Source organism: Dreissena polymorpha, chromosome 4, assembly GCF_020536995.1.
Source record: "Dreissena polymorpha isolate Duluth1 chromosome 4, UMN_Dpol_1.0, whole genome shotgun sequence".
NCBI classification, from domain to species: Eukaryota; Metazoa; Mollusca; class Bivalvia; order Myida; family Dreissenidae; genus Dreissena; species Dreissena polymorpha.
Window position 1 is genome coordinate 51,492,818 of NC_068358.1, and position 11,810 is coordinate 51,504,627.

The following is an 11,810-nucleotide window of genomic DNA, read 5'->3' on the forward strand; positions in this document are numbered from 1 at the left end:
TGTCCAAATTTACATGATCTTTAAAGACCACACACGTTATGGAAGTAATTAAATATGCCAGCAAAATAAATATAAATAAAAAGGAACAGAAAGAAACAATTGTATCACGAATTACATAATTAGGGCAATAACTAACAATACATAGCAATGATTTAGAAAAATGCAAACAACAGAGCGACTCAAAAAGTGTATTAAATAGTCTACAGACAATAATATAAAAGTTAAACTGCTACTTGCTTAGGCACAGTAGAAAGCCCCGAAAAGACAACCAACTGTTTTGAGAATCAGGAAAAAGGCGAACATTAGCTAAAACTATGCAACAACTTAAAAATAATAATCATACCGCGATACAAGATCAAAAAGACATACTAAATGATAATTTACACTTTAATAAAAATCTTTATAAAAAAGAAACACATATAGATTTAAACAATTTTGAACGTTTCCTTTTTTTACATATGCATTAAAATAAATCCAGAGCCAACGCAAAAAAAAAACAAAATTATCTATCAGAGCATTAACGCGCTTAAGCAATGCTAGACATAAACATGTTCAGAATCAGTTGGTCTCTCTGCAGAATATAAACAATTGTGAACGTTTCCTTTTTTACATTTGCAATAAAATAAGTCCAGAGGCAAAAAAATAACAAAAGTATCTGTCAGAGCATTAAAGCGCTTAAGCATTGCTAGACATAAAAAACAACAATAAATGTTCAGGATCAGTTGGTATCTCTGAAGAATTGTTTAACATATTTTCGACATATATTAAGCAACATGTTGTTAGCTCTTAATTAGTCATCATACACCAATAACCTTACAGACCTGCAATAACAAAACATAGTACCATTAGTACCAAAAACCCGGAAAAGACACCGTTTTTATCGATAACTGGAGGCCTGTTTCACTTTTAAATGTTGATTATAAAAAAGCTACAAAAGTAATTGCAAACGCATACAACCTTTCCAAAAGCTACATTTATACTAAAAATTAACGAATATTTCGTAAAATATTTCGTAAAATAAAGTTAACCCATAAGCAATCAGTTTTTCCTATAGCAATAGCAAATATGTAAACGCTATATGTAGTGTGGTAACATAGATTTAACGAGATACACACACTTCTTTTAATTTTTGTCTTCATATATTATATTCGAATTTACTGCGACGATATCCGAACATTTATATACAAATATAAATCCATGTCATTTATATAGCGCAAAAAATATTATAAAAATATTCTATTGCGCTTCACAAACACTGCACATGGGTTATCCGTGAAAAAGATTGAACAAATGAGTTTTAAGTCTTGATCTAAAACATCCCTCATTGTCAATGATTTTTAAGTGGCTTGGTAGATTGTTCCACCACTTCGGGACAACAGCTAAAGATTTATCCGCCATCTTAGTTCGTCTCCAGGGAATAACAAGATTACAGTCACTTTGTGATCGAAGTCTATACCGACTGCTTGCTGGGACAAACATTTATTGCGAGTAACCAGGAGCATAACCATGGACAACACGAAAGACCATAACCAGGACTTTGAACATGATTATAGCTTTTACTGGTAGCCAGTGGAGTTGTTTCAAGAGTTCAGCACTTGGTTGACCAAATGACGCAAAAGGACCACTCTTGCGGCATGATTTTGAGTCCGCTGAAGCTTTTGAATTTGGTAAGCTGGTAGATCGGTGAATAAACCATTGCAAAAGTCAATATGGGAGTGTACAAGACCATGCACTAACACCTCCGCTGACTTCTGTGTCAAATGCCTGCGTATAGCTTTTAAATTACGCAATTGCATTTGGGCAATTTGGCACTTCTTCGTGATGTGAAGGTCAAGGTTAAGAGTGTTGGTTATTGAAACACCAAGATCTCTCACACGGTCTACTAACTTAACCATGCATTCTCCAACACTCACACTTTCTGTTTTTGATTGGTTCATTTTAAGCTTGGAAGTTGTCATCCAGTTTATAATATCATTGAGACACTTATCAAGTTGTTGTAAAACGTATGCTTCATTTTCATGATTTTCTGCCTGAATCTTGAATGCAATCTTGTGGTCGTCTGCATAGCCATACAGATAAGCTGGATACTTCTGAACCACCTTGTTGAGGGCCGATATATACAGAGTTAAAATCACTGGTCCAGCACAGGAGCCTTGGGGGACGCCGAATCTCAAAGGCTGTGTTAGATGAAGATTGTTCAATCCAAACTTTCATTGTTTTGTTAGTCAGGTATGACTCAATCCATTTCAATGGGGTACTTTGGATTCCAAACTCATTTTGGAGAATTTGAATAAAAATAGGAATATCAATAGTGTCAAACGCAACACTTTGGTCTATCATTATTACAATTGTTATGAGGTTTTTGTCTATGGTTTCCAAAAGGTCATTGTACATTTTTACCATGGCTGTCTCTACTCCATGATGTTAATTTATGAACAGACGCGAGATTGGCTTCGGGCAGCGACGGACGCACGACGTAGTTTGCATGTTATATTCATTGATTTTGATTATTTATGTGGCTGTAAATCATAAACTCATTACAAATCAAACCGGATTTATCAAAAGAATATTCATTGGCGAAAAAGTTAGACTTTTACAAGAAATTACTAAACAAATGGATGAAACTGACAATGCGTTGGATGTGTTTACTATACAAAGAGGGGCCATACCAGGATGCCTTTTATCACATAACCTTTATATTATTTGCTTGAATTGATGTCTATATACATTAAAATTAACATATAAGTCAAATAAATACAAAATTAATAATGTAAAACTTTAACAGTCACTTTTTTGATGACGCCTAATTCATATAACATGTTCAGCGTACATCGTTTGAAACATTTGACAAAAAAACAACATAGAATAATTTGCAGCAGTTTCCGGACTCACATTCACAAGCATACATTTAAAATCCATATAATAGGGGAACTTAAAATTAGCCCAATAGAGTTTCGTAAACACACACTTTATGGAAAGAATTTAGCAACGAATCAACAGAAATAATGTCATTAAATATTCATGAAACAATTTTGCTTTTGTAACGTGTTTAAATTAATGAAAACGCTGGAAACTATCGTTCATTTGAAAAAGTACATTTTTTTAATTTTTGCAATACCAAAGCTTGTATATCCATTAACAGTTTTACCAAGTCCATCTTAAGACATCATTTCAAAACTAAAATCTCTACGTTTGTAATTGTTGTGGAATGAAAAACCAGATAAAATTGCAAAAACAGCGCATCATTCACGAGTATGCCGATGGTGGTCTATAAATTCTGATATAGACATATTCTTACAATCCATCAAAGCCAGTGGCATTAAAAGATTTTTATTTCAACAAGACTAAAACCTGATGAAAATATAAACCAATAAGTAATTATGTCGGAATGTTGATTTTTAAATCACCTCATCACGAAAAGAAGTCAAGTAACTAAATATTACATCCAAGTGCTTAAAAAACATTCTTATGGATTAGATAGTGTCTCTTTGAAACAGATGACATACAAATACAGAAAAAATATCTGAAATAATTCATTTATAAAACATCTTTACTAAAACATATTTTAAAGCAATATATTTAACATGTATATGATTTTAGGAAATGAGAGTTTTACAGTTTACCAAATATAATAAATCTTTATGAAACAGATAAAACATGCTTGATAAAATATCCTTAAATCGCCAAAGCACTCACGTTAAATGCAAAAATAAGCTAAAAGATAACGATATCATTTATACAAAACCGCACTACGTGCTCAACAAAATAACACAGCATAAAAAAGCTTGCAACAAGTTTGTAAATCACTTATAATAAAACACAGATCCGGAGAGTTCTAACAATTTTATAAATGGGAAGTCATGCTTATTAATCCACATATTTACCGAAGAACCATCTTAACCCAACCAGTCAAATCACCTATTAACACCAAACTTAAAAACGTCCAATTTAAATGCCTCGTGCACATTTTACCAAACAATTCATACATCTATAAATCCCATCTCGTTCGTTCAACATTTTGCGATTTATATTATATGCACTTAAAAACGAATACTCACATAGTCTGGGATTGTTATTTCATTCGAAGGTGTTGAATGGATATCAAAAACTTAATTTACAAAAAGTAAGAAAGGTTTGAAAACATTTAATTAAATTTTGCAATTATAGCATTACTCAATATGACTATAGCTGATTCCAACAATGCGCACGTTATAAACTCCGAAGTATAGTTGGCTAAATATTGTATCCTTAAATGCAAACAGGAAAAAGCAACACCAAAAAAATATACGTTTGTGTCCTTTTTAAATAATATACTTAAACTTGAGGAATTAAGCGACAACATAAAATACATTGCATACATATTATATACGCGCTTTTTTTGCTCAACGAATGCAACTAACCTAAAAAAACACACACTTTTATATACATGTACTTTGTAACGTAAGTCGACATTCCTTAAAGCAACATACTCTTTTTCTTTTTTATGATTTTACCAATATTTTTATGTACTTTTGTAAAGCTATTTCATATTGGTTAACCTTTAAATCATGTTTGAAATTGTTTTAAACACAATATATTCACACGAACCACGGTCTTAGCTGCTGTTAACCATAATTTATGGCTAAGAATGTGTGAAACAAATGTTATAATTTTGTGTAGTTAAACCATAATATGCTATATGCAAAATAAAATATTTTACGGTGGAAATACAAAATGGAAACAAATCGTTAAAATCCTTCACGACAAATGTAATAGTTATTTTATATTTGACCTTTTGCAGATTCGTAAAAATGTTTAATCAGATTTTAAAACACGATATAGATTCTATTTATTTTCTTCAAAAGTTGTGTATCATATTTTTATTAAATAATATGACCGCTCGCGCTCAAGCCCGGACTCGACTTTTGTTTACTTTGGATCAAGTGTTTGACATATGGGCTTGTACAGTATAGCTTAACTGCTCCAAGGTCCTTTTGATTGAATGTATATCTTTCGCCAAATCTGCAATGTTCGGAATGAACGTTTTCAACTGTGAAATACCAAACTCCTGTAGAATCCTCGTTACAGGTGTTACATATACCATACCGTCGGTTGTTCCCCCCACAATAATTCCTACGCATGCCAGTTGTCCATCACCATCTTTGACGAAAACGGGTGCACCTGAATCACCATTTGTAGCAAACAATTGTCCAGATGGCTGCACTTTAATTTGATTCCAAAGTACGCAATGATATCCTTGAAAATCGAGGACGTCTTTAATTACACTTAATTGTTCTGTGATGATCAAAGTACCATTGGTAAAGCCCGAAGCCTTTCCGAATTTGTAACAACGATCATTGCGTATGCTGGGTTTTAATGTCTTTCCAGACTCAAAATCAATATCTGAAATCACAAAACAGAATGTGAGACCGTTCATGGTGTTTAGTTACAAATACTTGTGGTATAGTAATATCAATGACGGCGAGAAAAAAACACATACAAAATGGGTACCTATCTCTGTTTCGGGAAATTTTCCATCAACAGGATGTCTTTCGTTTATTTGTATAAGTGCCAGGTCGATTCCTTCTTCACGCTCACTGCCTTCTTTCTGTATTGCCTCAACAAGTTTACCCAATAAGTGGGGATGTTCTGGCTGGAAAACGTCAATATCATTTAAAAATGAATCTGAATGAATGAATCCATTGTTTGCCTTACATCGTGCATGTTCTTCCTTTGACAGCATAACGTGAGCACATGTCAGTCCACAGAGACCGTAGGTACTGTGCTCAACAAAAAGACCAAGGGTACCATTCACAGCAAGTTGAGCGCGTTGAATTTGACATCCCATGCGAACATGCGGATGCTTCATATTGGCGGTATTGACAAATGGAATATACACGCCTTCTTTTACTACTACTGGTATACCGTCATACGATTTTTCAAATGGTTCTTCATTGATTGGAATGTAGCCCTTTGTATGTACATATAGAGCCAATCTAGCTTCGTATTGTAGTGCATTGGTAGCACATTCAGTTTCTTTATTCAGTGTGTAATTACAACCTTCTATTATACTAAGATAACGATGTTTGTTCATTAAAGCATGTGCATGTCTCCCCAAACATACCCGAAGCATTTGAATTTCGTGTTCTTTCATTTTTATTCCAATGTTTCCTGATATTTTATAACGACTAATATCAATTGACTTAATTACCCAATCGATACGTAAATCATCTAGATGTATGGGAAGATTATCCGACTGTCTTGACACCGTCACGATAAAAAATACGCTCGTAACATCGTTTTCTTTGTATGCCGGATAAACATCCACCACGTGTTCAAAATTATGTATAATGTTACACAATTTTTCACATTCATATTTTAATTGGTCAGACTTGATGCCGTGTGATGCACATAACGCTTTGAGATAATCTTTATCAGGCATCGTGTCATGCATCGGTTCACTGAAGTTTGTAATGGCAACTGAAATTGAGAACCAAACATTAATTATGATAACGACAACAGCTGCGGAATAATATGTTACTAGGAAAAGCCTAAACACTATAATTCAAGGGAAGGTATGATTTGAACAAACTTGGAAGAGCGCCGCAATATGATGCTACATGCAATATATATCACCTCTGAGACTTGTCGTTATAGAGAGGATTTGGAAGTCATTTTGCTATACAACTCTATAGTTATTCCTGATGCTTGGGCATTTTCATCCCAGAGAAATGACTTAACAAATGTATTAGTAGACCAATAGACTATGTTATACACCAATAATAAACACCCTGGCCCTCATTTGCCTAGGAAAGAAGATTTTTGAATTTGTCATTTTAAAGCATATTTTTCGTTCATTGGACCTACGTATTAAAGAGACCAAACCGATTGAAATTCGAAAGTAGGTCATGCAACAATCAATCCTATAAAGTATAATTTAAATTATCCTAGCTGTACAGGTGGAGAAGTCGTGAGAAGATAAATTAAAAGGCCGCGCGGACTGAAGGAAGACGGAAAACTTCCCTTGGTAACCATAGATCATGCCAAACACCAAATATGAAAGCCTTGATCTTCGCGGTTTCAGACAATATATTGGAGATATGTTAAGTTATTTCCCATATAATCAAAGCCCCAGTGTTTTATCAAACGCTCCAGACATATACATATCCTCTGACGAAGTGCAATGAAGTGCGAACTAAGTTTTTGATGAAACTTGGGTTCGATGAAAGTCTGTCATAACAGTTTTAGTGATAGTATCTAGGACGAGTTGAAATCAGGTTAAAAAACAGGAAACAACGTCAAATCTTAGAAAGACACTTATAAAAAAAAAGAGACCATATTTATGCATCAATTATGAGGGAACCAGATTAACGTTTTAATCTTGACATTATTCACGCCAAGGTCGAAACGGGGCACTTAATTATCAAAACTCAAAAGTAACATTTAAAATGTTAGAATAAATTTGTGTCCACTCTGCAAAAAAACAACAACTCTTCTTGAAATTTGGTCTGAATGTTATACTCCCGTTTATAGCTTCTGGGTAATTGCGTCCAAAAACTATGTCAACAGATAACAACTTACATAAACCGAATTATTATTGTGTAGGAAAGATGTATTACTCAATCTCTTAGATACTTGGTCAGAATGTTTAACTTCACATGAATAGCTTCTGTGTCATTTACGTCTAAAAACTATGTCACCAGATAGAAACGTACATTAACCTCGTTAGTATTCTTAAGTCAGATTTATGACTCGATTTCGATGTTTAGGCCATATTTGTTGTTTTTTTTGGTCAGGTAAGTTCTAAAGTTAGATAACAAGGTCAAGTTTTCAACAATCGGTGTCCGTGAAAGCAGGCGAACGCTTAAAGGTCTGTTGTTCAAATAATGTGAACACAAAATGTACTTATACTTTCCTTCAATAAACCCCAAAAATTGGATTAAAACGCTATTATCACTGTAATCGATTGAATCAAACATACGTGGACAGAATGTTCCTTTAATGCTGTATTCAAAAACACATGGATTGGCCGTGAAGATCTATTGATTGTTATTGATGAAACAGTCATATATCTGTGTATGTCAATAGCCACAACCGTAGTTTGGCGTGTTTAACATAAACCTATTTGGAAACGAGGAAACCTGAATTCGTTGAATAGTTTATAAATACCAGAGCCGTCGAACGGTGAATCACTTGACGGATGGTCAGTCTCTTTATTGGAGGCGATATCGTCTGCTGACAATATTTCGTCATCGGGGCTATGACGATCCCTGATCACGGACAATCCCGTTACAAGCATGTCACTATGAAATACAAACACATCGGCAATAATGGCTTTATTACTTAACACAACAACAACAAAAAATACACGCAAATAATTAGGCCAGTTTTAATGCAAGGTCAAGGTTTCATTTATATATCAGATATGTACGTCATTAAAATTCTTTCTTTGAGAATTTTTTTTTAATTTAGAATCATACATATTATTTGTTGTTTTGAAGACACTGCCCATACTTTTCTTTGCTGAGAGCATGTATGCCAGAGTACATCACTCTCTCTTGTTCCTCTAGGCTCTCTGAGACCAGTGGTTGTGACTCCATGTCCTTCTTTGGATCTGTCTTATGAACAAACATTTTTCCTAATTCAATTTGCCGAGAGAATTGATCATCCGAGCTCTCTGGTTCCTCCTCTAGTGTTTGTAACTTCGTGTTCTTATCAGACTTTGCCGTCTGTAAAAAAAAGACCAATGTTTTACCAGCTTGTTTTAATTATTTGATTATCTGGTTCTTATAATCATTTTTCATACTCACAGGTTTCATTTGATGCCAGAAATGTGCGCACATACATTTGAAAGAAAATGACAACTGCCCCACTTGAATCAGAATTTTCAAAAATGTTCGTTTAAATAATGTCCTGACCAGCACATTTGGCGTTTCCGGGAACGAAGGCCAATATTTTATTATTTGTAGTCAACCACTATTTTACTGAGCTATTTGACCAGGCTCAACAGAGCTCTAATAAGGATAGTTTATTTATTCGTATGAAAACATTTTACATTTTTTCCTTCATGCAGACCCAAAAACAAGTTGCATTTCTGAAGTGTATGGTGGTGATAAATGTCAAACGAAATGTATAGACAGTCAATCTTACAGACTCAATGGATCTTATACTCTGGCTATCTTCTTCAGATATCTTGTCTGTTTCGAGGAAACAGTAATACTGAACATTTAAAATGGTCCAATATAGCCATTATATGCATCTTTTGACGATTTAAAAACCTGAAAATTATAAAGTGTTGCAACGCGAAACGATTGTATAATTTTGAGAGTTCTGTTGGTGTCGTTTAATTTTATGAAACTACGAAGATTGCTTATATAAAGTATAAAATACGTCTCCATTGTATACTTGGCAGGATGGTCGAGCGGTATAATTGGTTTTTACTCCAGGACTCCGGGGGTCACTGGTTCGAGTCCTGCTGCGGGCTATTTTTTTTTCTCTCTTTTTTAATTTTAGTTTTGACTTTTTACTGGAGCGTTTTAGATCCAATGTTTACATTTATCAATATAAAGCATTTAATAACAAACTTCAAAACATGCCAAAATCTGTGAAAAGGCCCCTTTAAGAAAGAAATCTGCATGTTGAAGCGCGACTGCAGGAAGTGTTTTGCTTTATTAAAATTTACGTGGGGCCATCAAGGCCCATGACCAATGGCCTAAATTCACTTTTAGATACTTGAGTGGTCTGAGCTGGGAGCTTTTGTTTCACATGTATAATATGTACAAGGCGAAAACGTGTTTTTATAGATAAAAGTCAGCATGGATGATTTTGATGTTTTCTTTATCTGTTTTAAACAAAAACTTTAGATTTATCCTTTGTGTGCATTTAAGGGAACTTATGTTGTATTATTATTTAATCTTATGTATTAAGCAATACTAATATTACATTAATAAGTAGGTTCAGATTGAATTATGCACTAACAATTATAGCACTCAATATATTGAAATATTTAAATAAAACAAAGCAATCAACTTAAAGCGACAAGTATAAGAACTTAACTCAAGCACAAATTGTACTAGAGATGCGTGATTATAGAGCCAAGACTTAAACAAATATGACATGATTACCTGTATATTGCCTGATATTTATATGTTCTTTTATTAATCATATGTCTGATACCTCTATGTGAGAACATGTATGACATCAGTTAATTGTAGTCTAAACCCTCTCTACTGTTTCAATACTATGCAGTGTATGTTAAATGTATGCTTGTGGACAAATATTATTATCATGTTTGACACGAATTATTTTATTATTATTACAAATTAAAAGCTTAGATACATAGCAATTTTTGTAACGGTTCATGGTTTAAAGACATGAGTAAATTATTTCGTTGTGAATTTACAAAGAATCCTTTGAGATACAAATATGTAAAATAATTGTAAACGTTGAGACATATTGTTTAAATAAACGTGTTTACAACTTTAAACAAAAGAAAGCTATACTGCGTATTCAAACCATTATTGAATGGAAAACTATTGCAATTTACTAATTAGCTGTTGGAACGTAACACATTTTAAACATTTACCGTCATATTTTTCTCATGACCGCCCAACAGCTTTTTATGGTCATTAAGATCTTTTTGAGTCTGATCATATTCTTGTTCCAAATGCGCTTGTTTTTCAATAAACATCTTAAGTTGGTGGCTGAAAAAACAACGAAAACTTTTCGATAGTTGTCAATACTTATCAAGCATAAACATTAAAATATTTCCATGTATGGAAAAGTGTCATAGATTTGTATGTATTTGAGTGTGCTGCGAGTTCACTCTGTTTATGAATATATACGTTTATTATATAAAATTGTCTATTCGCTCATAAATGTTGTTCATTGTTTCTGTCGTTCTACATCTTATTGTTCGAAATAGGATGCAGACCTATGCTAAACGTTTGAACGTTTAAAAGGTTAAAAACATTTGTAAAGGTTCTAACTCACTAACTGTTACGAATCACGCTAAAAATTCCAAATTACATATGTTTGGCAAAAACTCTATATGTGGTATGTTAATCCCTTTATACGTCGATACGTTTCGGTTTCTCACTCATAATCACATATAAGCAGTTTATTAAATTAATTTACTGGCTGCGCTTCACTGCACAGGTAACTTAAGCTTCTCTTTTTTATTGCATCCACTTTAGAATGACTATCAATAGTTAATACATACTGATTGCGGAAAAATGTACACCCATGTGGTAAATCGACATATTGCTGACACCATAATATCCATTTTTGTTGTACCATAATTGTGTTTACCCTAACCTTGCTAATCAGCTGAGTCAAGCGATCGCTTTGCATGTGTAAGCTATTTCCCGAATATCATACAGTGTTTATGGTTAAACATATTTTGAATTATTGTGTAAAACAAACATTCTCAAGTAAGTTTGTTTCAGTAAACATTATAACTCAGTTAATGTCGAACTGATGAAAACTATACTTTATAAATATACATGCAATATATAAGTAAAGTTTTAATGTTCAAATTCAAACTTTGATAAGAATCTCTTTTTTGTAATGCAACAGCGATTCCAATAGTGAACGCTTGATAAAAACAAAGGACCAAACCTGGGTTCACATCTAACGTCTAAGGTCAAAGCAGACTCTCGTCTCAGTACATCGACAGTTTTGTTCAATGTGCTGCAATGATACAACAGTTTGGGAGTATTTATATGTTTTCGTGTATTTCAGGTTTAAACGTTGTATATTTTTAGAAAAGTTGGGTTCAATAAAACTCAGGCGCATCAGTTCGTTGTAAATAGAGACGATACTACGAAATC

General features: G+C 33.4%; 1 protein-coding gene across 1 annotated transcript; it reads right to left on the reverse strand.

Annotated features, from left to right (window-relative positions):
• Positions 1-4,300: 4,300 nt before the first annotated feature.
• On the reverse strand, positions 4,301-6,445 carry LOC127879693 (uncharacterized). Its single transcript, XM_052426689.1, has 3 exons — positions 6,191-6,445; positions 5,491-5,632; positions 4,301-5,382 (listed from the first exon to the last, which is right to left on the reverse strand). Exons 1-3 carry the CDS (start codon positions 6,431-6,433, stop codon positions 4,919-4,921), a joined length of 849 nt encoding a protein of 282 aa, XP_052282649.1. The 5' UTR covers positions 6,434-6,445; the 3' UTR covers positions 4,301-4,918.
• Between the last annotated feature and the right edge of the window lie 5,365 nt (positions 6,446-11,810).

Excerpts from the sequence above, each read along its gene's own strand:
- LOC127879693 (XM_052426689.1), bottom strand. The coding sequence starts at position 6,433 with ATGCATGACACGATGCCTGATAAAGATTATCTCAAAGCGTTATGTGCA. Across the intron at positions 5,633-6,190 it reads ATGATTTACGTATCGATTGG|CCAGAACATCCCCACTTATT; the intron begins GTAATTAAGTCA and ends GACGTTTTCCAG. Across the intron at positions 5,383-5,490 it reads ATTTCCCGAAACAGAGATAG|ATATTGATTTTGAGTCTGGA; the intron begins GTACCCATTTTG and ends TTGTGATTTCAG.